We start from the raw sequence: 27,462 nt of genomic DNA on the forward strand, positions 1-27,462 counted from the left end.
TCATTTCACTTAGCATCATCTTTTATGTTTATATGGACACAGCGATTGAATTATTGTGATCTTCTGCAAGGATTATCCTAGATGTCTACTAATTATTCCCAATGAGGAAAACCATAGAGTCTGTTTCTTTGGGTCTGGCTCACTTCACGTAATATGATTTTTAAGTGATTCTGTTTGATTTTTAAGGTAGTGTCTCATTCACTTTTTTGCTGACCTCAAACTGTGATCCTTCCATTTTTATTTTCTGTGTAGTTGGGACTACAGGAATGCATCATGGAACCTGGCCTACTGTTAGCTTTCAGCTCTTTAACTTGGAATGCTTAAGAATGTTTATAAAAATGTATCTGAAAAAGAATGTATAGATGGTGGTTTAAATGAATCTAACATTAATATCATATTATGCTCTAAAATGTTAAGCATTTCAGTAATTACTTCATTGAATAAACTATTTCTTTGTGTTTATTATTTTAATTTGGCAATAAGTTCATTTTTCACAAAGACATTCCATATACAGCAACAAATCAAATGAAATTCATTCATTATTCTTTTCGAGTTCTTCAGGAAGCTTTGTAAGGATCCATGACTTTAGCTTCTCTAGCTCAGGTTTCCTTATTTCATGGTAATACTTCGGCAAAACATGAAACTTGGTGCTTACTCCTAGGTGTTTTAACCTTGAATTTGTCTCTTCACCCCAGGAATATAGAACTAGTTCATCTACAGTGCCATGACACTGAAATAACTCTGGAAGCACACCATCATTTTTCTGAACAGCCTAGAGAAAAGGAAGAAAACGGACTGGTTGAAGAAATTTGGTTTAAGTTTGCTCGTAGAAAACCAAAGGAAGAAAAATTCAAATTTGATCAAACTACAATAACTAAAGAGAAGAGGCTGTGCCCTGTGGGGCGTACATTAGGAGGTAGGCTCGTGGGCATCATTGGGTTTTGACACCAGAGAGTTGTGTTTATATGAGCGATGAGCTCAAGAGTGCAACCAAAGAGTAGTTCTCATGTCTGTAGCTGCTTTATCATTTGTATTTCTGGAAATGAGGCTGGAATAATGTAACATAATATGTTCATCAATTTGGTTATTAGTGTAAAATAAGTATCAGTTTTACAGTTGATTTTTAATATCTTTATGACACAATACACAAACCTATGTACAGTCATCTTTATTTTTGAGCCAATGCTAGGCATGATCTGAGTGCCTTGTACAGTTACACAGAATTGTTGCTCAAGGATGATGCTTGAGCCATGCCTCATGTTCAGGATTATGCAGGTTAACTAGATACAGAGTCCCATCGACTCTATCTATGTGCCCAGGTTGGCATCAAACCGTGATCCTCCAGATCTCAGCCTTTTGCATAGGTATGAGCAACTAGCATGTGGCTTTCAATTTTATTGTTACAATGTTTAAAGCCTTCACATATATAATACACATATATAGCATATGCGTTAGTGTTTTCCTCTTTACACAATGCTGCACAAGGCACTTCCTGAACATTCATGACCTCCTGGAACTCATTTGACTATGAATTCCAAGGGATGCTAAATTTATAGTAACTGTACAACCATTTTTATTGCTTAACTATCAACTCTATTTTAGTTCCAATTTATCTAATTTTTCATATAACCTTTTGCAACTGGTTATTTACATCTGTGACTTACCTGATAAACAGCAGAGGATTTATTCAGAAAACTAGATAGGGCAAATACTCCGGCTACATCTTGATGGAATCTGTAGGCTAAATGCATTGCCATACATCCTCCCATAGAAAACCCTCCTAAATGAAGCAAAAATGCACTTAACACAAACAGCAGGACATGTGTGACAACTTGTATCAAATAATTTTAAAATGTTTGAGACCTTTAAAGATATAGATAGGTAGAGATAGATAGACAGATAGACAGATAAACTAAATTTAGTCTATTTCAGGTCTCATGGAGTAAGACTTGCTATGAATAAATAATACTGCTCCACCTATGGTAATAACATTGGTAAAGAGATTTGTGCTACAGACTTGAACAAAGAAGTCATGTTTATGAAGGCAAAATACTATTCAAAGTTTGAGTCATAATTATACAACTAAATAATAGCATTAGCATTGTTACCTGAACTTCTATGATTACATTAGCTTTGTTCTTAAGAGAAATCCTCAGAATACCACTGAAGCTTATCTCATGCACCTTCTTGTCTTATTTGCCAACTGAAGCTGTTTCTAGATCTAGCTGGTACTTAATGATCAATGATTTAGGAAGCATGATAAAATAATTGGCATTACAGAATTATTTTAAAAACTGAATTATGATGACATAATAAAAATAAAATAAAATAACTTATAAAAGAATTCACTGATTTGACTTTTTTTTTTCTTGTTCTAATGCTTTGTGTATGCCAGGCAAGCACCATATCTGGTTATACCCCAGTCCTTGGATTCTGAGACAGGGTCTTGCTAGGCAGCCCAGCCTAGCCTCAAGTTCAACTTCCTCCTTTTGAGTATCATAATCTTACATGTCTCAAAAAATACTATTCACTGAAGATTAAAATACATGGACGCTCAAGGGGACTTGAATGAGGAAGCAGGTAACAAGAAGAGCCAGGTGCAATATGACAGGAGCAGAGCAGCTGGTGATATCAGTCTGACTACAGGCCAGAGGCTTGGTATGATGTTCCTAAACTTCAGTGATAGCTAGGAAATACCTAGTTTATATTTCCTGAGAAAATAAATAAGTATGAAAAACAAATCGTGTAGCCATGTACTAAAAGAAACAGCAAAGTATACATTGGGACAGGATGCAGGTCTCCTAATTTCCAATTTACTGTCTAACTGCATGTAAGTATAAAGCTAAGCCCTTAGAGAACACAAATTTGAATAATTTTTTCCTTTCCTACAGCTGAATGGAAATGAGGCCAAAGGAGATCAGGTGACTTGCTTAACAGTTGTACCCCACATTTTGGTTTAAAGCTAGGACTTTTGGAATTCAAATCATTTACAACAGAAATTTCATTTTCTATCATCCTGATATTTATTAAAGAGGATCTCTTTTTCTGGGAGAGGCAGATATTATTTAGGACACAGGATACAGCATATGAAAGAAGACTATCATCTTATCAAGTTTAGAATTTTTAAAAGAGCATAACATGTAAGTAATAACTATTACGCTAAATATTCTATCTATAATTTTCAATGTTCCAGAACAAAATAACTGTCTCAACAAGTATCCCACCAGGGAGTTTTGAGAAACATCACAAAAAAAAACCCTCAATTTCTTCTCTAACACTTCTAGACTCAGCTTCAATTAATGAAAGTTCACCGATAAGCTTGGTGGGTAAAAGGGAATGTCAACATCTTAAAAGAGTATGTAAAATTTGTTCTTGTACATCAGATGTACTCAAATTTAAAAGCTACTGGGCTATATTACCTATAAATTTATGCTCACTATAGAAAAGACTAGTATGGCTGGCAGGTAAAATTTGACATTCATCAACATTAGAAAGAATTCTAAGCTTCTGTCTCTCAAGTTTAGTTCTAGACACCATTGCTTCTCAAGTCTTTCTGCATAACATCACATGGGTTATCGATAAACACATGTTTTGAGCGAAGATGCTGATTAAGTATTAGTTCTTTGCCAATAGCCCCCTCATCAAGTGGGCTAAAGACTTACAAAGAGACTTCTCTGATGAGGAATTGAGAATGGCCAAGAGACATATGAAAAAATGCTCTACCACAGGCCATAAAAGAAATGCAAATCAAAACAACATTGAGATTCCATCTCACCCCAGTAAGAATGTCATATATCAAGAAAACTAACAATAACAATTGTTGGAGGGGATGTGGCCAAAAGGGAATCCTACTTCACTGTTGGTGGGAATGTAAACTGGTTCAGCCACTATGGCAAGCAATATGGAGATTCCTCAGAAGGCTAAATATAGAACTCCCCTATGACCCAGCAGCCCCACTTTTGGGTATCTATCCAAAAGACCACAAACAAAATCACAGTAATGCCACCAGCACAACAATGTTCATCGCAGCACAATTTGTCATAGCGAGAATCTGGAACCAACCCAGATGCCCCTCAGTAGATGAATGGATGAGGAAAATGTGGTACATATACACAATGGAATTTTATGCCTCTATCAGAAAGAATGACATTGTCCCATTTGTAAGGAAATGGAAAGACTTGGAAAAAATTATACTAAGTGAAGTGAGCCAGACCCAAAGAAACATGGACTCTATGGTCTCCCTTATTGGGAATAATTAGTACAGGTTTAGGCAACTCATAGCAGAGCACCACAAGGCCCAATAGCTATACCCTTATGAACACATACAATGATGCTAAGTGAAATGAACTCCATGTTATGGAGAAAATTGTTATATCACAGTTGTAACTACTTTCAACATCCCATGTGTATCTGTAGCTTCTATTATTGATGATGTTCTTGTATCACCTTCTTGTGGTTGTACCTACACTATCTCTGTAATCTTATCTGAGTATATTGGAAACCTTGTATACTGGTATTAGAACTAGGAAATTGAAAGGGAATACCAAAATTGAGAGACACAGGGTAAAAAAAGACAAACAACTACAAAAGCAATACTTGCAAAACTGTTTGGTGTAAGTGAACTGAACACCTCGGGGGGGGGGGGAAGGGAAAGGAGGAGGGGAGAGGGGGGTATGAGGGACAAGGTAACAAACAGTACAAGTAATGCATCCAATGCCTAACGTATGAAACTGTAACCTCTCTGTACATCAGTTTGATAATAAAAATTTGAAAAAAAAAGTATTAGTTCTTTGGATATAAATGAGTTTTGTAGATCTCCTAAGGGTAAGGATCAGTTCTTTGGTCCATCATTAAGGTCTGGCTGAGTGCCTGTGACTAGCTGAGCAAGGTGTGTCTGCCTCCGTTGGGCACATGCCAATGAGGTGGCAGCATGTTTATGCGCTTGGTGACAAGCACTGTGTGACACCCATAAATTGTGTGTAACTGATATTTTAGAAACCGTATATAATAGGCTTAATGTAATAATAAAGCAGTATCTTAAATTTATCCTATTGCATACAAAGATATAAGCAACCATTTTTCTTACTAAAAATTAAAAAGCCCAATTCAGAATTCCTAGAAAATAAAGATCCCTTAAGTTTAGAACAGTGCTAGAATACTGGAGGAGCTAAGTAAATAGTCACTGAATAAATAAAATTAATGGAAAGTTTGGAAAACATGTTTCTGTAAAAAGACAAATTTATCATCATAAAATGTACCTTTTATGTGGTCTGAGCTAGTGAAAGCTTAGAAAATCTAAGATTGAATAATTAGCTCCAGGTCAATCATTCCTAATCTAGGTCTTAAAGAATTTTTAGACTCAATTCTAGGTCTATTAACAAAATCTCACTAATTCTTAAAAGCTCTTATGGGTAAATCATACATCCAAGAAGAAAAGTGGTGAGGCAAGTAAGTTAAAATTAAGCATATTAGCTAAAAATAAAGAGCAATAATATGGTCATGATTTAAAGCAGATACATATGCTACAGATACCAAAGTTGGTATCTGGGTTTATAGGCTGGGTTTATAGTCATGACAAATGATTTTATTGTGGGAGGGAAAGAGGGAGGAAAATGAGGAAGGGGGAAAAAGGTTGATAAGAAATGTACTATCTTACGTATGTAACTGTAACCCCTCTTTATTTTATTCACCTTGGGAATAAAATTAAACTTAAAAAGTTATTTTTTAATTATTATTTTGATTGTGGTAGTGATGTAAGACCTCATGCTTACTTAGGAATTTTACCACTTAAGCTACTCCACCAGTTCTCTTAAGGTTGTTTTCAAGATAAAATCTCACTTTGTGCCTATGTCCTGCAAAGACTACAATTCTCCTATTTGTGCTTCCCTTTATTATTGGGATGGCAGGTATATGACACTGAACCCAGCTATTGGTCAGGATGAAATTCTTTGAATTATTTTTATGCCCTGGCTGAACTCAAACTATTGATCTCCACCACCCAATTAGCTAGGCTTATGGGGCCAATAGACCCCATAAAGTTATTTTCCTAAGAAATTCAAGAACTTGAATTAGTTTTTGTCAAATATAGCTTTTAATGATTTAAAGTCCAATTAATGAGGCCAAGAAATTAAAGTTTAAATTTTACTTAACTTTTAAGGAGTTTAAAGTTGGCTATAAAGAACCACATATAACTAATGGTTTACCTTATCGAAATAAGAAGCTGTAAAACTTCTAAGTCATATCTGTGATTTTAAAGCATTTTAAACTCCACCAAATCAGCTAAAATAAATATTTAAGAGGAACTTGCTTTTTTCAATGTCATAAATACTGTGGGTTGTTTTTTTCTGTTGTTTGTTTTTGTTTATTTTGTCAGTAATGAGGCTTGAGTTCTGGGCCTGAACCTGTCCCTGAGCTCTTCAGCTCCAGGCTAGAGCTCTATCACTTTGAGCCACAGCGCCACTTCCCATTTTCTGGTGGTTAGTGGAGATTAAGAGTCACAGACTTTCCTGCCTGGGCTAGCTTTGAGCTGTGACCCTCAGATCTCAGCCTCCTGAGTAGCTAGGATTATAGGCTCAAGCCACTGGCACCAGGCTAGAAGTGGGGTTTGAATGCAGGGCCTCAGACAAGCAGGTGCTTTACCTTTTGAGCCACGCAGCACACCTGAAACCCTTTTTGCTCTAGTTTAAAATTTTTAAATAGAAATTTTTTCAACCATAGCCAGCTTCTTCTTTGAGATAGGATCTTGCCAACTTTTTGACCAGACAGGCCTCAAGTTGTGGTACTATCATCTCTACCTCCCTTCTCACTGGGTTTATAGGCATGAAAAGTTATAGAAAGGCAAGTCTGATGCTCAGATAAAGATCATTAAAAGATAAAGCTAAATAAAATAAATAGGCAAAAAGACACGCTAAAATCATATCTATCTGGGAAATTTGCCTGCTGAATGTTCCCAACACGTTATTTTTATTGACTTGGGACCCTAATCTTGGCACATGATTGTAGTATTTCTTGATGGAACTAGCCTAACTACAAAGAAAAAACAGAAAAAAAATTACCCACACTTTGAATGTCATTTGAAAACAGTAGCCCTGCTTTATTGTCAGCCCTACTAAGTAAGATTTTGAGCAAATATGGTTAAAAATAAGTGAAAATTTTCAACAAAAACCTTTAAATTCTCCATATATGCACTGAACAACTTGGCTGAGCAAAGAAACTGTCAGTACTGAGTTATCATCAGTTGTGTTTAAATCGTGTGGTATGTTGAAGTCTTTCCATATCGTTAAATTGTGTGAAAACATGCCTCCCCAAACCAATGACTCAGAAAAGCAATGTAAAAGTAAATGTGCTTAGCTGAACTGATAAAGTGAAAAACTGAGAACTGTTGAAAGGCAGCATGTCTTTGGTGGAAGTAAGATAGTATTGTGGGAATCATTTGTCTTTTTATCCTGTGTCTCTCGATTTTGGTATTCCTTTTCCCCTCCCTAGTTTTAATACATGTATATACAGTATCCCAAAAGCAATACTTACAAAACCATTTGGTACAAAACAACTGTACAACTCATGGGGGGAGAGGGGGACGCAGGGGAAAATGAGGGAGGGGGCAACAAGTTGAACAAAAAATGTACTCACTGCCTTACATATGAAATTGTAACCCCTCTGTACTTCACTTTGACAATAAAGGAAAATAAAAATAAATAAATAAATAAACGGCTACTTCATGTAGCTTAGTAAAGAACAAAAAAAGATAGCACTGTGGAAAAAAGAATCAAGCACCTAAAATACACGTCCTGAGACTCTGCAGTGTTTCCTCAACAAAGTATTTGGATTCTAAGGGTCTACTGCACTCGTAAATGCTTCCTGCAGACATTTCACCTTGTGTCTGATTGTATAAGTTACAATGAAGAAAAATGTACTTATTAACACCTTACTACTTTAATTAACTATGTTAATTTTAGTCCTCTGCTCACTTATAATCTTGGGAAGTATCCTACAATACCTCAAAAATACAAATCCTTGAAAATACAATTGCTTACAGCATGGGATACTACTGTGAAAGGATTGTTGTATACTTTCCCTAAAAGAGAAGTTAACACAAAGAACTACTCATTTGACTCAATTTTCCATGTAAGAGTCTACCATCTATTACACTGTTCAATAAATAAATAGAAAATAGTAAATTCATTGTAGGTAGTAATTCTAATGGATATTTATAGTTGCTTGTGAAGTATTTAAAATGCCAAGAGTCAACATTTCAACATGTACTTAAGATTAATAAGCTGAATAATGCATGTTAAAAATAATAAACCTGACTTTATAAACTCTTTATATAAAACAGAAACAATCTTTACATAAAAAGCAATCCTGGGAAAAGTAAGATATACTATCTTAAAGCAAAATCCCAAGGATAAAAGTAAGGTTTGTTGTCAAGCAAACAGGATTTTAAAAATGTAATAAAATATATCACACTCACAAATTTCGACAGTTCTTTAATTTCATTTAATTAGAATTATTCTTTAGAGTTAAGTCTAAAAAGATTTTAGGAATATACAAATTATGCCTACCATAAGAACTTGTACCTTTTCTCTCCTACAAAATATGTAGGATAAAGTAGTTCTTTCCCTCTATAAAATATTGTTAGGACAATAGTTCTAAGCCTTTATACTCAGGGCAATTGTTAAATATACCTAGTATCTAAGCTGTTTAACTAATTAAAGAGTGTGTGTGTGTGTGTGTGTGTGTGTGTGTCTACATAAATGTATGTAGGTGTGTGTTCTCATTCCTGACTTTCAGTTCCAGCAGAACACCAAGAGTTCAGAAAGGGCAGCTTAGGATTCTAGGCATCTTGGGAATTCCAGCTTTCCTTTATTTTATTTTTGTCCTAAGCATTATTATATGAAACACTATAGAATTTCCTAGAAATACGAAATGAAAATGAGCTACCTAAAACCTTACTGTCTACACATAACTTTAGTATTTCTTAAGGTTCATTTCAATGGTTAAACTCATTTACATGGACACCTTTATAGCTTGCTTTTTCTTGCAGATAATACTGATTGAGTCTTTAAAAAGTTCAAAAACTTGAAATATACATTTTAAACTGAACACAAACAGAATTCCTTCCAATGCCTGTGTATATATTATATTTAACAGCTGTATAATGTTCAGTTTTAGGACTAGATTTGTAATTCCTTTAACCATTCCCCTCCCTCATAGTACTTATTTAGGTCATTATATAACTAACTCAAGTCTGGTCCCAGAAGCTTGCTCCTTCCTAAGTCAAAGGTCTGAATATATTCTCATATTGCCAAAATGCTGATAATTTATTTGTGCAATCTGTCAGGTTCTATACAGCCTCGATCAAAAGTCACACCTAAATTATAACAATATTTTCTCTTAACAAGTTAACACCACCTAGTGGACAAAAAGGATTCTCATCATAATACAAAGTTCTTGACTAATTCAAAAGACTTGGGTTCTAGTCTCATGCTACATTAGCTAGTAATCTCTTTGAACTTCAGCGTTTTCACTTCTGGAATGATAATAATTAAATACAATTCTGTTTGCTTTTAGGCTCAGAATGTCATGAATAGTACCTTAAATGAATACTCAAATAGAGATATTAGTACAAAAACCAATATAAAAACATTGGGCAGAAACTTCTGTTTAAATAATCTATAAACACTGAAAAGGGAGAGGAAGCAAAGCGCAGACAGCACCGATGAAAAGCAAGAACGTGGGAGGAAGGAGTCTGCACGGCCTCGTGTGAAAACAGTTTGCGTTTAGGATTTGTGCTCTCCAGTTACCAAGGGGTTAGAATATAAAAAGTCCAAAATAACAGCAAGAAGACATGAGTCTAAGTATTTCACATAAATGAATTCAACTGTCCAAATCCCATTAGGTAAAGATTATAATTATCATCCCAGACACAGAGGATAAAGGAAATTCGCTCTTCTGATCAAGAAGTAAATCTACAGTTACCACTTTTCTGCTTGGATTGGCTTTGAACCTCAGTTCTCTGGGTCTCAGACTTCTGTGTAGTTAGGATTATAGGTGTTAACCATCAGCATAAAGTAAGATTAACATTTGAAATCAGAGTTCTAATTAAATACATGACTTGGTCATCTTGCACCAATTATTATGCATATATTATACTTATAGAAAAGGATAAAATGGGACCAAAGAGAATATTTTATAAGGCACTTCACTGAAAAAAAAATCTGATAAGCATCATCTCCCAGAAAAAGAAAAGACAGTGTAGTATTATTTCCACTTTAAAGTATATGCAGCAACAGTAATTAAATGGTTGTCCAGCTAGGAGGTAGCTGACTTCAGATTTGATCCCATTAATGTCATCACTAAACCACCATCCTTGGCCTGCATATCAAAGTAAACTAATACTTCCTAGTCAGATGACAAGCTTTCTGTCATAGCAGCTCATGTCCTGGAAGATCAAAACCAGACTTATTGTCTTTCTATCTTACTTCCCTTATCATTTTCTATACTTAAATTACTATATTATAAGAAAACTGTAATAATTTGCATTTCCCAATACCCCTGCCTCCTTGCTACTATATCCTCTCTTACTGTCCCAAGTACAGATAATCTCTTCCTCCTGTAAATGTCTATAGTACTTGTTAATTACTTAAATCATTAATTCACTTCCAGGTCATGTTATTCATTATGAATCTCCTGCTTTGTGTCAGGTTTTGTGACTGGGAAATATAAAGGGAAATATGTGGTAATTTCTTTGCAGAACTACCAGAAATAGAATGCTAGTATACTTATCCCAGCCTGGTAGGATTGTAGTTTTAATTTTAAGCACTTCATAGCTGCTCTAGTTCATAAGAAATTCATGAGACAGATCTTGTTTTATTTATCTATGTCTTTGTTTGAACATATAAAACACTTTGCACTGCAGAAGTAGAGAAATATTTGGTGCTTAGTGCTGGGGGCTCACGGACCTTTAATCCTAGCTACTCAGGAGATCGAGATCTGAGAATCATGGTTCTAAGCCAGCCCAGGAAGAAAAGTCAGAAGTGGTAGAGAGCTAGCCTTGAGTAAAAAAGCTCAGAGATAAAACCCAGGCCCCAAGTTCAATCTCCAGGACACACACACACACACACACACACACACACACACACACGAAAAGAAGTATTTGCTAAAGATGAAATCCTGCACACATTTTAAATTCTATCTTATGTTTCACCATCAGAGCGTAGAGTTCCTTTCCTATGTTCTTCCTAGTACTCTCAAAGTACTCCATAAATATCTTACCAGCGTTATACAGTTATGTTAAACACAGAAAGATAAACACAGATGAGGAAACAGACAAGAAATGAGGTCACTAAGTTAAAGACCACGCTGTTTTTAAATAAAGTAGGAATCACAGCTAACATAGAAAAGAATGTCCTTTATCTGTTACTATATTACTTTTGTCTATAAATTAATGGGTGACACAGTATTTCAGTGAACAAAAATTTCAGTTAGATTAATTGAATTGACACATATACTACCCACACAAAATTTACATGTGTATTTTAACATTATTTACAACAGAATTTATCACTTCATCATGAAATACAGCTATAAAAATCGTTATTAGGTGGGGGATGTGGCTTAGCGATAGAGTGCTTGCCTAGCATGCATGAAGCCCTGGGTTCAATTCCTCAGCTCCACATAAAGAGAAAAAGCTGGAAGTTGTGCTGTGGATCAAGTTCAAAAGAGGCGAAAATAAACAAAATGAAATAGTTACATTGGAGATAACCCTTTCAACGACAACAATGTTCTATACCACTCACATTCCATACACTTCATCTTACTCGGATGATATATTAGAGAAATAGATTATGTCAATTTGCACATTTGATGGATAGAGAAGAAGGTTATTAAGTAGAATAAAGACCTTATATAAACCTGTGATATTTCCCCTTAGAAAAGGGCTGGCTAAAAACATATTACCAAAAGTGCACAAATATTTTATTTTCATAATATTTACCCAAGAGAGTAAAACTTATAAATTTTATAGGAAATACTGATCATGTATTCCATCTTAATCAGGGAAGTAATAATTTACTCTTATATTCATAATAATCTAATAAAAATAAAGTATTTAAAAACTTGAATAATGTCAGCTAAAAATTAAACTACACAAAATTTTAATTGTCTTAAAATGGTAAAACAGCTAGGCAAGGTGGCACATTTCTGAAATCCCAGCAATATGAAGACAACAGGATCATAAATTGGAAAACAGTTTAGGCTATATATATATTTTTAAAGAGAAGGCATGTAAAATACACTATTCAATAAAATCATTTCATGAGCTTTTGGATGGCAATCATTTTGAAACCCTTAATATGTAGTTTATTTTAAACTATGAATGCGTAACTTGATATATGCAGCCTCTAAACAATGTGAAATTTGATGCACACAATGAGATAAAAGTAGCAAATGTAATTAACAAACTTATAAAGGCCTTACCTAATATTATCCTGTTCTTTTGGATGCCACTTTTTACTTCATCATTAATCAGATCAGTAAGCACATTACATGTTACATTAATCGATTCAAGATTTTCCGGGCAGTCAATATCTATTTTGTACCTGTCAAACCACACATTAGAGATTCCTCCTTTCAAAGGGGTATATGGCCTGATTAAAACAAAAGAAGGGGGAAAAAACAACAGAAGAGATAAAGAATGTTATTAAAATAATTGCTGTAATTTCCACAAGATTAGTGTGTGGAACAATTTTAATTTTCCCAATGCACATGGCACCAACGTTCCCATACTTACACTGAGCCTACTAAAACTATTAAAGCTAATTCATCATTATTAATTACCTATCCATCTTTAAGAGATAGGAGAATTATAATTCTCGGGAATCTTAACCCATTCTAATCCTTTGCAATAACACTGTATCTATGTGAGTTATATAATTATCAAGGCACTTGAAATATTGTTTTAATTCATTATAGCAGAGTTAAGAGGTTAGAATCTAGTATTGGGAAAGGTAAAAAACAAGAACCATAGAGATCTTTGCAGGCAGTTATAAGAGACACAGGGAGATATAACTGAGAACAAAAAGTTTGACAAGAGGCGGGACCACGTGATAAAAGCTGCTGCTGATCATGTGGTAAACCCTAGTTTCTCTTTACTTAACTGAAAAATTTGTTCATTTCATTTGTTCATTGTTCATTTGTTCATTTCATACACCAGAAAAGACAGGCAGTGATGAAAAACCCACAATGACTGAGTGGAATCTCTACTGATGACAATTTCTCTTTGATGACCACAGATACAGATTTCTCCTATACCTCTTTGCCATTTCAGATTTAGCTGTACATTCTATTCTCCAGTCACTGAAATAACAAAGTAAACAACCAAAAATAAAAAAGGAAAAATGTATAGGACTACTTACACATGCATTCTAGTATTTTCCCTAATTGAAAACCCCAAAAGCTAAAAATACCTTATTTTCATTATCACAATCTTTAGGATGAATAGCTTCCTGCTAAAGGGAAGGGAAGTATTCCACCATTTTTTTTTTTGCTTTTTAAAAACATTTTATTTATGTCTTTATTGTCAAAGTGATGTACAGAGGGGTTACAGTTTCATAATAACACAATGAGTATATTTCTTCTCCAACTTGTTAACCTTCTCGCTAGCATTTTTTAAAATTTAATTTATTAATTGAACACAAATTTTTTTGACAAGGTGTTGTGTGTGCAAAAAGGGTACAGTTACATAGTAGGGCAGTGTGTACATTTCTTGTGATATCTTACGCCCTGTTATTCTTTCCCTTCTCTAGGTCAGGTAGACATATATACAATATACAATGTATCAAGAACATATACAGTAGCCACGTGGCCAAGCCCAAGAAAATTCACCTAGGGCTTTAAATGTAATGTCGATATTAGGCAATATGTCGACAGTAATCTTATATGAACGTACATACATAGCTTTTGAGCTACTATATTCCACTGAGAGGTCAATTTTTGACCTTTATATGTTGAGTAGTTGTTTGGTTTTGGTTACATACTGTTGGGTCGCTGCCCCAATCCTGTGGGAAATTCCATTTGACAAGCAGTTTTTGGTTTCACAGACCTGGTCTCTACTGTCTCTCTGTCTCCCTTTCTTAACAGTCATATATGAGAGAGATCATGCCCCTTTGTTTTCTGTGTTCTAGGCTTGTCTCGCTCAACATTATTTGTTTGAGTTCTGACCATTTCCCTGCAAATGACAATATTTCACCATTCCTAATCGCTATGTAGTATTCCATTGTGTATAGGTACCATATCTTTTGGATCCATTCATCTGTGGGGGGGCATCTGGGTTGTTTCCATACTTTGGCTATTGTGAATTGTGCCCCGATAAACATGAAGTACAAATGTCTTTTTGATATCTTGGGACTTGTTTAGGATAGATACCTAGGAGTGGTATGGCTGGGTCATAGGGTAGGTCTATATTGAGCTTTTTGAGAAACCTCCATACTGTTCTCCAAAGTGGTTGTACTAATTTGCACTCCCACCAACAATGGAGAAGGGTTCCTCTTTCCCTGCACCCCCTCCAGCATTTGTTGTTGCCTGAGTTCAGAGTATAGGCCATTCTAACTGGGGTGATGTGGTATCTCAGGGTTGGTTTTACTTGCATTTCCTTTACTACCAGGGATGTTGAACATTTCCTCATATGTTTCTTTGCCATTTTTATCTCTTCTCTTGTGAAGTCTCTCTTTAGCTCCTATGCCCATTTCCTAATTGGTTTATTGGGCTTGGCGGGGCTTAGTTTTTTGAGTTCTCTATAGATGACAGATATTAGGCCTTTGTCTGTTGCTGTGCTGGTAAAGATCCTTTCCCATATGGTTGGCTGTCTTTCTGTTTTGGTGGCTATGTCCTTAGCTGTGCAGAAACTTTTTAATTTGTAGTAGTCCCATTTGTCGAGTCTCTCCCCTATTTGTTGTGCCCCTGGGACTATATTCAGGAAGTTCCTTCCTGTGCCTATAAGTTCTAGCATCTTTCCTACTCTGTCCTTCAGTAGTTTCAAGGATTCAGGTCTGATATTGAGGTCCTTGATCCATTTTGAGTTGATTTTTGTGCATGGTGTTAGGCTTGGATCTACTTTGAGTTTTCTGCATATGGCTGCCCAGTTCTCCCAGCACGAGTAGTCGAAGAGGCTATGGTTATTCCATTGTATGTCTTTAGCTCCTTTGTGGAATATCAGCTGACTGTAAGAGTGCAGTTTTATTTCTGGATCTTCAATTCTAATCCATTGGTCTTCCGATCTGTTTTTATACCAATACCAGGCCCTGTAGTTGAGCCTGAAGTCTGGTATTGTGATACCTCGTGCACTGCTTTTTTTTGGCTAGAATTGCTTTGGCTATTCTAGGTCTTTTGCTGTTCCATATGAATTTATGGATTGCTTTCTCTATTTCAGTGAAGTGTGTGGCTGGGATTTTGATAGGGATTGCATTGAATTTGTATAACAATTTGGGCAATATGGCCATTTTCACTATATTGATTCTGCCTACCCATGAGCATGGGAGGTCTTTCCATCTCCTTGTGTCTTCTTTGATTTCCCTTATTAGATTTTTATAGTTTTCATTAAAGAGGTCCGTCACGTCCTTGGTTAAGTTGATCCCTAGGTACTTGATTCTTTTTTTGGCTACTGTAAATGGAATTGTTTCCATAATTTCCTTTTCTGTTTGTATATTGCTGGTATACAGAAAAGCTGCTGACTTTTGTGGATTGATTTTGTATCCTGCTACTTGCCAAAATGGTTTATTAGGTGTAGGAGTTTGGGGACTGAGTTTTTTGGATCCTTCAGATGTAAGATCGTGTCATCTGCGAATAGTGATAACTTGATTTCTTCCTTGCCGATGTGGATCCCTTTGATGTCCTCCTCTTGCCTTATTGCTATGGCTAGGGATTCCAGCACTATGTTGAAGAGAAGTGGGGAGAGTGGGCATCCTTGTCTTGTTCCTGAGTTTAGGGCGAATGATTTAAGTTTCTCTCCATTTAATATGATATTAGCAGTTGGTCTGTTGTATATGGCTTTTATTGTTTTGAGGAATGTTCCATCTATTCCTTTTCTCTCCAAAGCTTTTAATAAGTATGGATGTTGTATTTTGTCAAAGGCTTTTTGGGCATCGACTGAGATAACAATGTGATTCTTGATTTTAGTTCTGTTTATGTGGTGAATTACGTTGAATGATTTACGGATGTTGAACCATCCTTGTGACTTTGGGATGAAGCCTACTTGGTCATGATGTATAATTTTCTTGATCAGTTTCTGGATCCTGTTAGCTAATATTTTATTGAGGAGCTTTGCGTCTGTGTTCATTAGTGATATTGGTCTGTAGTTCTCTTTTTTTTGTTGGGTCTTTGCCTGGTTTGGGAATGAGTATGATATTAGCTTCATAGAATGAGTTTGGGATTTCTCCCTCTGTTTCTATTTCGCGGAAGAGTTTGAGGAGTATTGGTATTAGCTCCTCACTAAAGGTTTTGTAGAATTCGTTGGTGAATCCATCTGGGCCTGGGCTTTTCTTTGTTGGGAGGTTCTTGATTACCTCCTGTATCTCACTGTATGTTATTGGTTTATTTAGTTGATTTATTTCTTCTTGGTTCAGTTTGGGCAGTTTATACTTCTCTAAGAATTGATCCATTTCTGTAAAATTATTGTTTTTTACTGAGTAGAGGTTCCGGAAATAGCTCCTTATGATTGTTTGAATATCGTGTGTACTTGAAATTTTTCCGGTGGAGTCCCTGATTTTACGTATGTGAGTCTCTTCTCTTCTTTTTTTTTGTAAGTCTTGCGAGGGGTCTGTCAATTTTATTTATTTTCTCAAAGAACCAGCTTTTAGTCTTATTTATTTGTTCAATGGTCTATTTTCAATTAGATTTATCTCTTCTTTAATCTTTGTGCTCTCTCTCCTCCTAGTCATTTTAGATTCGGTCATTTCTTGTTTCTCCAGTTGTTTTAGTTTCATCGTGAGGTGATTCACCTGCTCTGCTTCCATTCTTTTAATGTGAGTGCTGAGGGCAATGATCTTGCCCCTCAGTACTGCCTTAGCTGTGTCCCAGAGGTTTCTTTGTGATGTATTTTCATTGTCATTGTGGCTTATGAATTCGTTGATTTCATCTTTAATTTGGTCTGTGGCCCAAGTGTTGGATAACAGTGTGGGGTTTAGCCTCCAAGAATGTGTATAGCCTCTGTGGTAACCGTTGTTATTGAGGGTTACCTTTAATCCACTGCAATCAGATATAATACATGGGATGACGTCAATACTTCTGTATTTGCTGAGGTTCTTTGAGTGGGCTATGACATGGTCTATTTTGGAGTATGATCCATAGGCTGCTGAGAAGAAGGTGTATTGGGTCTCTAGGGTAGAAGATTCAGTATAGATCTGTCAGATCCATTTGGGATATGGTGTTACTTAGGTCCTCAGCTCCCTTGCTAATCCTCTGGGTGTTTAATCTGTCCCTTGGAGAGAGTGGGGTATTAAAGTCTCCCACAATTATTGTTTGCGTCTATCTTGTTCTTTAATTCTGTGAGAATTTGCTTGACATATGTAGGGCCTCTTTTGTTGGGTGAGTATACATTTATCACCGTGATGTCTTGATTCTGGATTTTTCCTTGTATTAAAATGTAGTGTCTTTCTTTGTCTTTTTGAGTTGATTTTAATGAAAAGTCCAGCTTGTCTGAGATCAGGATGGCTACACCTGCTGTTTTGGTAGGTGCGTTTGCTTGGAAGGTCTTGCTCCATCCTTTCATTCAGAGCCTGTTTTTGTCCCTTGCTGTAAGGTGGGTCTCTTGTAGACAACAGATGCCAACTTTTTGTTTGCGGATCCATTCTGCCAGTCTGTTCCTCTTTATTGGAGAGTTTATACCATTTATATTCAAAGAGATCAAGGATAAGAGTGTTTTTTCTCTTTCCATTTTCTTGTTGGGTTGTTTTTCCTCTTTTTTTTTTTCTTGTCTTTAGTGAGCTGCTCTTTCTGTTGTGCTCTGGCTATTGTAGTTTCTTTCTGTTTCTGTCTGTGTGTCTGGTACGATCTCTGTTGGGTGGGATTCCCCTCTTAGAATTTGCTGTAGGGCTGGTTTTTTTATTCACATACTCCTTTAGATCCTCTTTGCTATGGAAAGATCTGGTTTTCCCTTCGAATGTGAACTCCAATTTCGCTGGATATTTAATCCTAGATTGCATATTGTTGGCCTGTAGAACTTGGATGGTGTTCTTCCACTCACTTCACACTTGGTAGGTTTGTGTGGAGAGGTCTGCTGTTATTCAGATCTTCTTCCCATTTTAGAAAATTTCTTCTCTTTGGCTGCATTCAGGATTTGCTCTTTATTCTTGAGATCTGAAGTCTTGAATATTATGTGCTTTGGGGTGGCTTTTCTGGGGTCTGGCCTGCCAGGTGTCCTATAGGCTTCGGTTACCTGGATGGGTCCCTTGTGAGATTGGGGAAGTTTTCTGCAATAAATTTATTGAAAATATGATTAAGCCCTCTGCTCTGGTATTTGGCTCCTTCTTCTATTCCAATTATGTGCAGATTATCTCTCTTGTCTTTGTCCATTAGATCCTGGATTAGTCTGCCCTGAAGCTTCACCATTTCTTGGAATGTGGTAATTTTCTGGTTGTTGTTGGCTGCTTCATCGTCCAAAAGAGAGATTCTGGATTCCATATGGTCAATTCTTTGTGCTGTGGATTCAATTGCGGAGTTTATGGATGTCAGAGAGCTATTTATGGTTGTCAGATCAGCTCTGATTGTGGAAATTTCTTCCTTTAAAGAGTTATATTTTAAATCTATTTTTTCATGCATTTCACTTCTCAGGATGTTAAGGTCTTCTTTAACAGAGGTTTGCATTGTATCCATTTTTGCTTCCATTTCTTTCTTGGCTTCCTGGATGTCCTTCAAGACTTCCACTCTAAACTCCTGGAATTGTTTTCTGATTTCATTTCTGACGCTTTCCATCATTTCTGTTAACATGGCCTCATTTGCTTTTTTATTCTCCATCTCCTCTTCAATCGTGCTGCTTTTTGGAGCTGGCGAGTTGGCTTGCCCTTTGATGAACTCTGTTATATTTCTTTGTGATTTGTGCATTTGGAGATATGTGGGTGGCTTCCCTGGTTTGGTTTTGTGCTGGTTCCCGCTGGTCTGTCAGTGGGAGCCTTGTGCCCTGGTGCCCTGGCTCTGGGTTTGGCTGTTGAACCTTGCTACCCAATGGGTGAGCGTGACCTTCTCGGTTGTTGCTGAGGTGGTCACTCTCCCTGCACTTGGGGGCCGGTAGGTTCTGTGTCTTTCTCTGCAGGACAGTGTCCTGCCGCTGTGCTGTGCTGACCCTAGCATGCCCCTGTTGGGGGTTTGCTGGTCGCTGGTTGCGCGTGGCGTGGAGGCTTATCTATTCTTTGGTTCTTTTTTCCACTCTGTATCTTGGTCAGAGGAGCTCACCTCTCAGGCGGTTTGCCCTCCTGTGTGGACCGCTCCAGGGCCGGTGTTGTTGAGGGGCGGCCCACCCACTTGTGCGAAATGCGCCAAACTGAGTGGGCACGGGCCAATGGACAGCTCTGCCCTCCTGTGTAGGCGCGCCTACCAGAGCGGGCGCTGCCGCTGTGGCCCCGCCCACCTGAGCGGGGTATGCCTACCAGAGTGGGCACTGTCGCCGTGGGCCCCGCCCAGGTGGGCGTGCGCCATGCCCACTACAACGGGCGCTGCTGCTGTGGCCCCGTCCACCTGAGCGGGGTACGCCTACCAGAGCGAGCCCTAGGTTGTTGGGTTGTGCTTGCGCCCTCCCGCGAGTCCGCTGTGGGGGGCGGTATGTGTGGGGCCCAGTGGGATCAACGCGCCCTCAGACTGCGCCTCTGCTGCGAGGGGGTGTGTGTGTGATCAGGCCCAGGTGTCCTTGCTGGGCTGGTATTGCCCACCAGCGCCTGTGATTTTAGTTGTAAAGGTCCGCGGGGTCCAGGCGCCTGGGGTGGGGCTTGCACTGCCGGCCGTCCCCCGGCCCCTGTTGGGAAGGGGGCAGGGCCGATTCGGCCAGTTCAGGCTCCTGGGCGGCCTTGGGGCTGCTCTGCCCTTCCCCTGCTAAACTCCTGTGACTTCCCAGAGCCTGATGGGAGCTTCCTGCCTGATTTGGGGGTTCTTTGTTCCCTCAGGGTGGGGAGGGGGAGGGAGAGAGATCTAGCTTCTTTGTAGGGTTTGGGTCTCTGATAGCTGGTCTCCCGTTGGGGGAGGGGCTAATGGGGGACTCACTGGTCCTGGATTGTGTGTGTGTCCCGCGCCGCCGTTGGTCCTTCGGGGGTGGAGTGGTGTGGTGTGGCGAAAGGTCTTGGTGGTGTCCCCGGCTCTCCCCTTCTGCACCGCTGGGTTCCCCAGCCGCTTACGTCCGTTCCCAGTGTGGACCCAAACTTCCCATCGCCGCCGTCGCCATGTGTCTTGGTCTGCACACTCCCTGGTGTCCGTGGAGTCCCGCTGTCTGGACTCTGCATTCCTGGCAGTTGGTCTGCCGATCGCCGGGTCCCCTTTCCCAGCCTGGCCCTGTTCGGGCCAGGGTCGGCTGGTGGGGGAAGGGTGCCCCGTAGATTCTCCGGCTCCATGTAGGTTTTTGGCTCTTCTTTTTTGCTCCTTTTTGTTTCCTGCATTTCTCCACTGCTTCTGGCTGCTGGTTTTGCTGGGTTCTTGATGGGGTATTGGGTGCTGGAGTTCCCAGGTCGCTATTCGGTTGGAGCGAGTCGGGGTGCCTCCCTCCTGTGGCGGCGCCATCTTCCGATCCCCCCACCATTTTTCTGTACCAATCTTACCACTCTCAAACAAGCTGACATCCTCATTGGAGCCTAGTGTCAAGAGGGTAATTGCAAAGGTTCTTAGAACCATCAAAGGTGGTTCAAACAATCCCATATTTTCTCAAACAATCATGCAACAAACTTGGTAAACATTGACTACATATGCTGAATATTCATGTATGTCAGTCAAACAAACCTATATTTTTCCTTAAAAAAAAACACAAGTACTTTTTCCTTATCTTATGTATACACAAAAATTTACAAATATAGTATACTTTATATATGTGTATAATAATCATATATATACATGCGCATATATATATATATATATATATATATATATATCCACATTAGATTTTTTGTTGGTAGCACTACAAATTAAACTCAGAGCCTCGGGCTTCTAGTGCTCTAACCCACAGTCCTCTTTGCTTTATTTTTCAAATGTTGTCTTTGCACTTTTTTTTTCTAGGGCCAGCCTGGATATTTTATTGTCCCATTATGCCTCTTACCTTCCTTGATGAGACACAACCCACCAAGCTCAACTAATTTGGTGAGGTTGTGTGTGAGGGCTGTGGGGGTGTCTCACAGCATTTTGTTCTGGGTGGCCTTGGTCTACAGTTCTCCCAATAATCACTCCTTGAATAGCTGGGAATATTGATATGGGCCACTATACTCAGGCATGATTTTTAAAATATCTACCATCTGCTCATCTCCTCATCATTGCCCTTCTCTCTCTTATGTGTCTTATCCTCCATACTATATATATCATGGTAATAATCTGGAAATCTTTCCCTCAACTTTTACTGAAACATGCACTTTTAAAATGTTTTACAATAACGAAATATGCCTACCTGTCTTTAAAAAAAAAAAATGTGTCGTACTCTTCCTTCTCCTTCAACATCTCACAGAACTCCATACATACGATATAACTCTCACCAACCTTCTAAACAGTTATGATATCCTCTGAGATTATCATGTTCTATAATTTATCACTAACTGGCCATTTATTTGGTACCCAAGTGCTAGACATGTTACATTAAGCACATACACACATATATGTTTATGTAGTATTATGTTTAGTCTTATGGAACAGAAACCAACAAATAGGCCTACCAGACTGAAAGTATACATTCCATTTCTACCTTAATAGATTTTCAAACTTGCTTTCAGAAAGAAGGTTAAATTTTATTTTCTTCCAGAAAGGTGAGATGATCTGAGTACCCATGGCAATGGATACAAAGCAAACACCATTTGCATAATGACACAGAACATACCCTTTCCTCAGAAAATTGTATGAGACACCTTTGTAGGCAATTCCCACATGTTTTTGAGTGTTCCTATCAATGATTATTTCTTCCTACTCCAAAGTTATGCATGAATGACAACTGTGGCTGATATTATTTGCTATCATTTTCCACAGGGGTTTTACTTTTTTCTTGTTAGTTCAGAAGAGTACTGTGTCTATATTGCAAGTATTTGTCTTCTGTTTTTCAAGAATTTTTAAATTTATTTATGTTTCTGTCTGTCCTGAGGCTTGAACTCAGGACTTGAGTGCTGTCCCCGAGCCTTTTCTCTCAAGACTAGTGTTCTACCACTTGGAGCAACAGTACCACTTAAATTTATTTTTGAATATCTAGATGAATTTAAGATTTTTTTAACCAAGTAAAAGATCTTACATTTTCTATAATATTTTAAACTAAATTACAGATTCTCCTGATTTAAGTTTTTCCTAATCCATAGGTTTGACCATATACAATTGCATACATTCTAAGAGCTGTGTTTGTTCACGTAGTAGATTTTAAAAACACTTATCTGAAAGTTCTTTAAAATATCAATTAATCTCGCATTATTGTCTGAGAATTAATGTTTGGATAAATCGTGAGAGCAAGACAGGCTTTTGCAAGCTGAATTCTCCACCCTGCACCTGCAGAGCTCTTATCCCAGGTTCTCAACTGGTGCGAAGGAGAAAATCCTGTACCATGTCTCTACCAGGACTACAAGGGAGCCTAAAGTCTCCCTAAGTGAGACATGCCTTCTGACCCTGAAGAGACTGACTCAGAAAGAAGATAAACTGGAAGTAGAAGCTGAGAAAAGGTAGAAAACATTCAAATTTTTCTCTTCCAAGAAACCTCTTCAGGTTTTAACTCTCTTAAAAGTAACCTGAGGGGCTGGGGAGATAGCCTAGTGGCAAGAGTGCCTGCCTCGGATACACGAGGCCCTAGGTTCGATTCCCCAGCACCACATATACAGAAAAACGGCCAGAAGCGGCGCTGTGGCTCAAGTGGCGGAGTGCTAGCCTTGAGCGGGAAGAAGCCAGGGACAGTGCTCAGGCCCTGAGTCCAAGGCCCAGGACTGGCCAAAAAAAAAAAAAAAAAGTAACCTGAAAGTGGAAGCAATTGTTTTCCACACAGCCATCATTAGATAAAATGATTCCCAAATCATATTCAGATTGGCACTAATATAACTGAAGTTCTAAATCAAAACTGAATATACAACACTCACTCTGAGGTTCAAAGTAGACTGTTACCTATTTGAATTCTTGCTAGTTCCCTTTCCATTTTATTCTGCTATTACTCAAAGTGTTTATTTGTCTGTCTAAGCACTTAAATAAGGATGATATCATAGGCTAACATGTGACTCATGCTGGGACTTCAGCCATAAATGGAAAAAATGACATTCACCTAAGGTTCTTTTCCTTTGACAATGCCTTACTTAATTAGATAGATGATCCATGCCTCTAGAATCCCAATGAAGTAGTTTACTAATCTGGGAGCTTTTTAGTCTTTCTTTAAGAAAATTAAAATCTTATGATCAAAAGGGATAACTGGAAAAATGTAATGGGACAAACTATTTTTTTGTTAATGAATGATAATCACAAATGTATAAGTCTCTTAAGACATTAGAATAACCTTTAAATACAGCACAAAAGATTACTTTTTAAATAAGTAAAACATTTGGAACGTATGTTATGCTCAATCACCTTTTCCTCAAATAAATCACTTTATTAGCTGGTTTAAAACAGCTCAGACATTACCACAATAAATAAATATGTTTGCAAAGAACATCTGTGTAGTTCCAAAGCCAATCAATCAACCCATTACAGGCTGGCAAAATATCAAGTGAGAAGAAAATGTCCAAGGTATTCGAACAGTAAGAAGACATTCAGTTTCATTCCAAGTTTTGTTTTGAACTGTGTTTCTCTAAAGTGGTGAAATCAGAAGTCAGTCACAGCTGGTAAGATAACCACCTGGCTTCCTCCTCAGTCTCCATTTCATACCACCTCCTCCAGCACCCTCTATACCCCAGTCACATTTGTCTCCTACTTTCTTTACATATGACCAGCTTCACTACTAATGCAGGAGCTTTGCATCTACTCTCCCTCTATGGGAATGAACGTTGCCACCTAACTGCAAGGTGGGCTCCCACTGATGATTTAGTTTACAGCTCATAGACCACTTCCTAAGGGCATTCCTTTGACTCTCCAACTTTCACATCTGTCTGTAATATACACAAAGACCTTATCCTATACCTGATTTAACTGTCTTAATATCATTTATCACCATTTGAAATTAGAGTACTTGACACTTCAACTTTTCTTTCCTCTTCAACCAAATATCTTTTTGTATTTAACTGTTTTTCAGCCAAAACAGACAGCAACAGACCAAATCCAGCAGCATATATAAAAACAGAGTCATTTTCTATTAAACTAGATACCAAATAGATTTGGAGGGGGGGGTGGCAACTGTCCGCTTGAACTCTGGGCCTGAGCACTGTCCCTGAGCTCTTCAGCTCAAGGCTAGGCTCTAACAATTGAGCCACAGTGCCACTTCTGACTAAATAGATTTTTTAAAATGATGCAACATGATGCAGTTTTGGTTACATTATGTTTATGATAAAAAAAATCTCATCTGTTTTGAGCTGGGATGTGGCTTAGTGGTAGAGTGCTTGCCTAGTATGCATGAAGCCCTGGGTTTGATTCCTTAGTATAGTACCACATAAACCAAAAAATAAATTAAAAAAACTCATCTATTTTCATAAAATGCATGCTTATATTTAACAGGTAATGTGTCTAATTTTTTAAAGAAAATTTTATTTTTATATTTTATTTATATTTATTTATTTTTATTTTCTGTGTTTATTTGAGCTTCCTCATAGCAAAGACTTCTTTTCTCCACAAGCCCAGAACAAAGTTTTATCTACAGTAGATACAATCCTACATAAGCATTTGCTGATTGGAAAATGCCAATAATCATTGGTGTCACTTGAGAATGATTTTATGTCAGCTAAAGTAGAATGTCTAATATTGTTTCATTTGTGTTCTGGATATCCTTTGATTTAAACTTTTATCATTTCTAGACAATGGCCAAATTTTTATTTTGCTGTTTAAAAACCCAAATGAATGAAAGCACATGCCTTAAAAAGAGTCATATGCACTAACAGGTATTTAAATATTTACCAAAGAAGCACGCTGCTCCTCTAAAATAGCTGTTTACTCTTTAGTGGAGTCCCTGGCAAATGCACTGATCACACAGAGTTGGTGTCAGGGGAAGGATCTCTGGATTTGCTTCAAAATGAATCCTAAGTGGTGAAGTGAAGACAAGTCCATGGTTTCCTATGCCTCAAGAAAATGTGCTTAAGATATTTAAGAGAATGCATTTGGTAAAAACATAAACATGCACTTTTTATGTGGGAAAATAGCAAACCAAAAGAATAGTGGCACCACACACAAGTTTCAGTTCTTCTATAATTTTTCAAACACCAAGGGAAACTCTGTCATCATAAGTATAAATGGCTTGTTAAAAATTATTTAAATGTGAATTCTAGTAGTAAACCCAACTAAGAAAACCTCTTATTGCAAGCACAGTGAAAACATATCACAGAAATGAAAGTCCTCACTGAGTATTTCAATAAAAGAATCTCAAATAAATATAATAAAAAATACCACAATGGTCTCCATTTTAATTAACACAGCAAACTAATTGTTGATCTTTATTTAACATGCCCACACTAAGCTGATTTAAAACATCTATTAAATATAGTTAGGAAAAGGACTATTTATAACCAAAAGGGTAACTCAGAATTTAATCACAACATAACAATAAGCTGTTATAGACCACAACTAAGTAAATACAATAGACTATTGTTTTCCTCTTGCATTCTTTAAAATGGCATGATGGTTAAAAACAGAAATCATGTATAACCTCGTTTGATTGAGATTTCAATATATGTTGATGAAGTACATATGACAATTAAAATATGATTTATAAGTTATGGTTCTATAGTTACCTCTTAAGATGGAAAGATTTGCTTTGCATATTGTACTCTAGCACAACAGAGGGAAAAAGGAATAGATAACTTAAACTGAAGTATTAAAAAGTTCATATAACTTAAAGAAAGGAGAAAGTAGAGTGTAGGTGGGATAGGTAAGAGACAAAATGTTAGGGGTTGAAACAAATCACTCAAAAGGTAGAACTGTCAGGTTGGTTAAAAGTAAATAAAGCCCAACTATGTGTTGCATATAGGAAACATTTTTTAAAGACAATTGATAGTAATTAGGTTATAAAGAAGAGGCTAGAGAAAGAATTCCTATGTAGCAGTAATCATAATAAAGTAAAAGGAGAGAAAAAGTATAAAGTACACATAGAAAGCTGGTGCACACTTCAAAATAACCATTCTGTAAAGATAGTATAAATAACTAAACAAGGTTATGTATCTAATAATATTATTAAAAAATTTGAAGACCAATGATTCAACTTTTATAGAACTCTACACAAAAAAAACACAGTGGTCTCCTACACAGACCATATGCAAAAGCCAGAAAATAAGTTCTAATAAGCATGAAAATTGAAATATACTGACAACAATGATATGAATCAGAAATCAGTAGCAATAGGACATACAGAACCTGAATTATCTAGAAGCTACTAACAAATTTCTAATTAACCTAAAAATGTCCCTGAATTAGGTTTTCCACATCTGACTAGAGCAGTCATTACATAAATCCTATTTATAATATGACTCTGATACTTGGCCAAGGGGTAAAGTTCTATGTTCTCTCCCCTTGACTCCAAAACAACAACAACAACAACAAACAAACAAATACACAGCAAAAGAAAACCACAAAAACCTAGTGCTATGAAACTATTAACACCAGGTCTTACTTAATACAGCTTCCTCATTCTCTGAGGACATCTGCTTTTCCAACCCTATCTCCATTCTACCAGGAAGCTCAAGTTTCCACATGGCAGAGTTTCACATAGGTGTTACAGTAACAAGACATAAGGAAAGTGTCCAGCTAGTAATATCCAGCTGTAGCTGCCAGATATGTGAGTAAGCCCCAGCAGTCATAAGTCACACCCAGCCTTCAAGGTTTCCCAGGAGAGGCCCGAAAAACAACAGAACACAACTGACTCACCACTATTGTACCTTTTCTGAATTCCTACCCCACAAAATTTGTGACCATAATAAAACTGTTGATTACAGTAGTTTCTTAAAAATAACACTGGAAACATAAAGGGGACAGAAAGAATTAAAATATTAATAATTAAACAAAAGACTAGAGATATTTAGATAAAGTAGTGATCAGCAAGAAATACATAGCTTTCAGAAAAATACAAAGAAATAAGAACTGTAAGATTACTACAAATGAAGTGGAACACTACAACACGAAAATGGCAACATCTAAAAG

At 37.3% G+C, this 27,462-nt stretch overlaps 1 protein-coding gene across 1 annotated transcript in view; it reads right to left on the reverse strand.

Moving 5' to 3' along the window:
- Nucleotides 1-239: 239 nt before the first annotated feature.
- The window catches only part of Lyplal1 (lysophospholipase like 1), a 33,348-nt gene continuing 6,125 nt past the window's right edge, over nucleotides 240-27,462 (reverse strand). The window contains exons 3-5 of the mRNA XM_048357065.1: nucleotides 12,478-12,647; nucleotides 1,665-1,780; nucleotides 240-772 (exon numbers count right to left, since the gene is read on the reverse strand). Of these exons, the coding sequence (XP_048213022.1) occupies nucleotides 533-772; nucleotides 1,665-1,780; nucleotides 12,478-12,647 (526 nt within the window). The 3' untranslated portion in view covers nucleotides 240-532. The remainder of the gene's footprint in view (nucleotides 773-1,664; nucleotides 1,781-12,477; nucleotides 12,648-27,462) is intronic.

Source organism: Perognathus longimembris, chromosome 11, assembly GCF_023159225.1.
Source record: "Perognathus longimembris pacificus isolate PPM17 chromosome 11, ASM2315922v1, whole genome shotgun sequence".
NCBI lineage: Eukaryota > Metazoa > Chordata > Mammalia > Rodentia > Heteromyidae > Perognathus > Perognathus longimembris.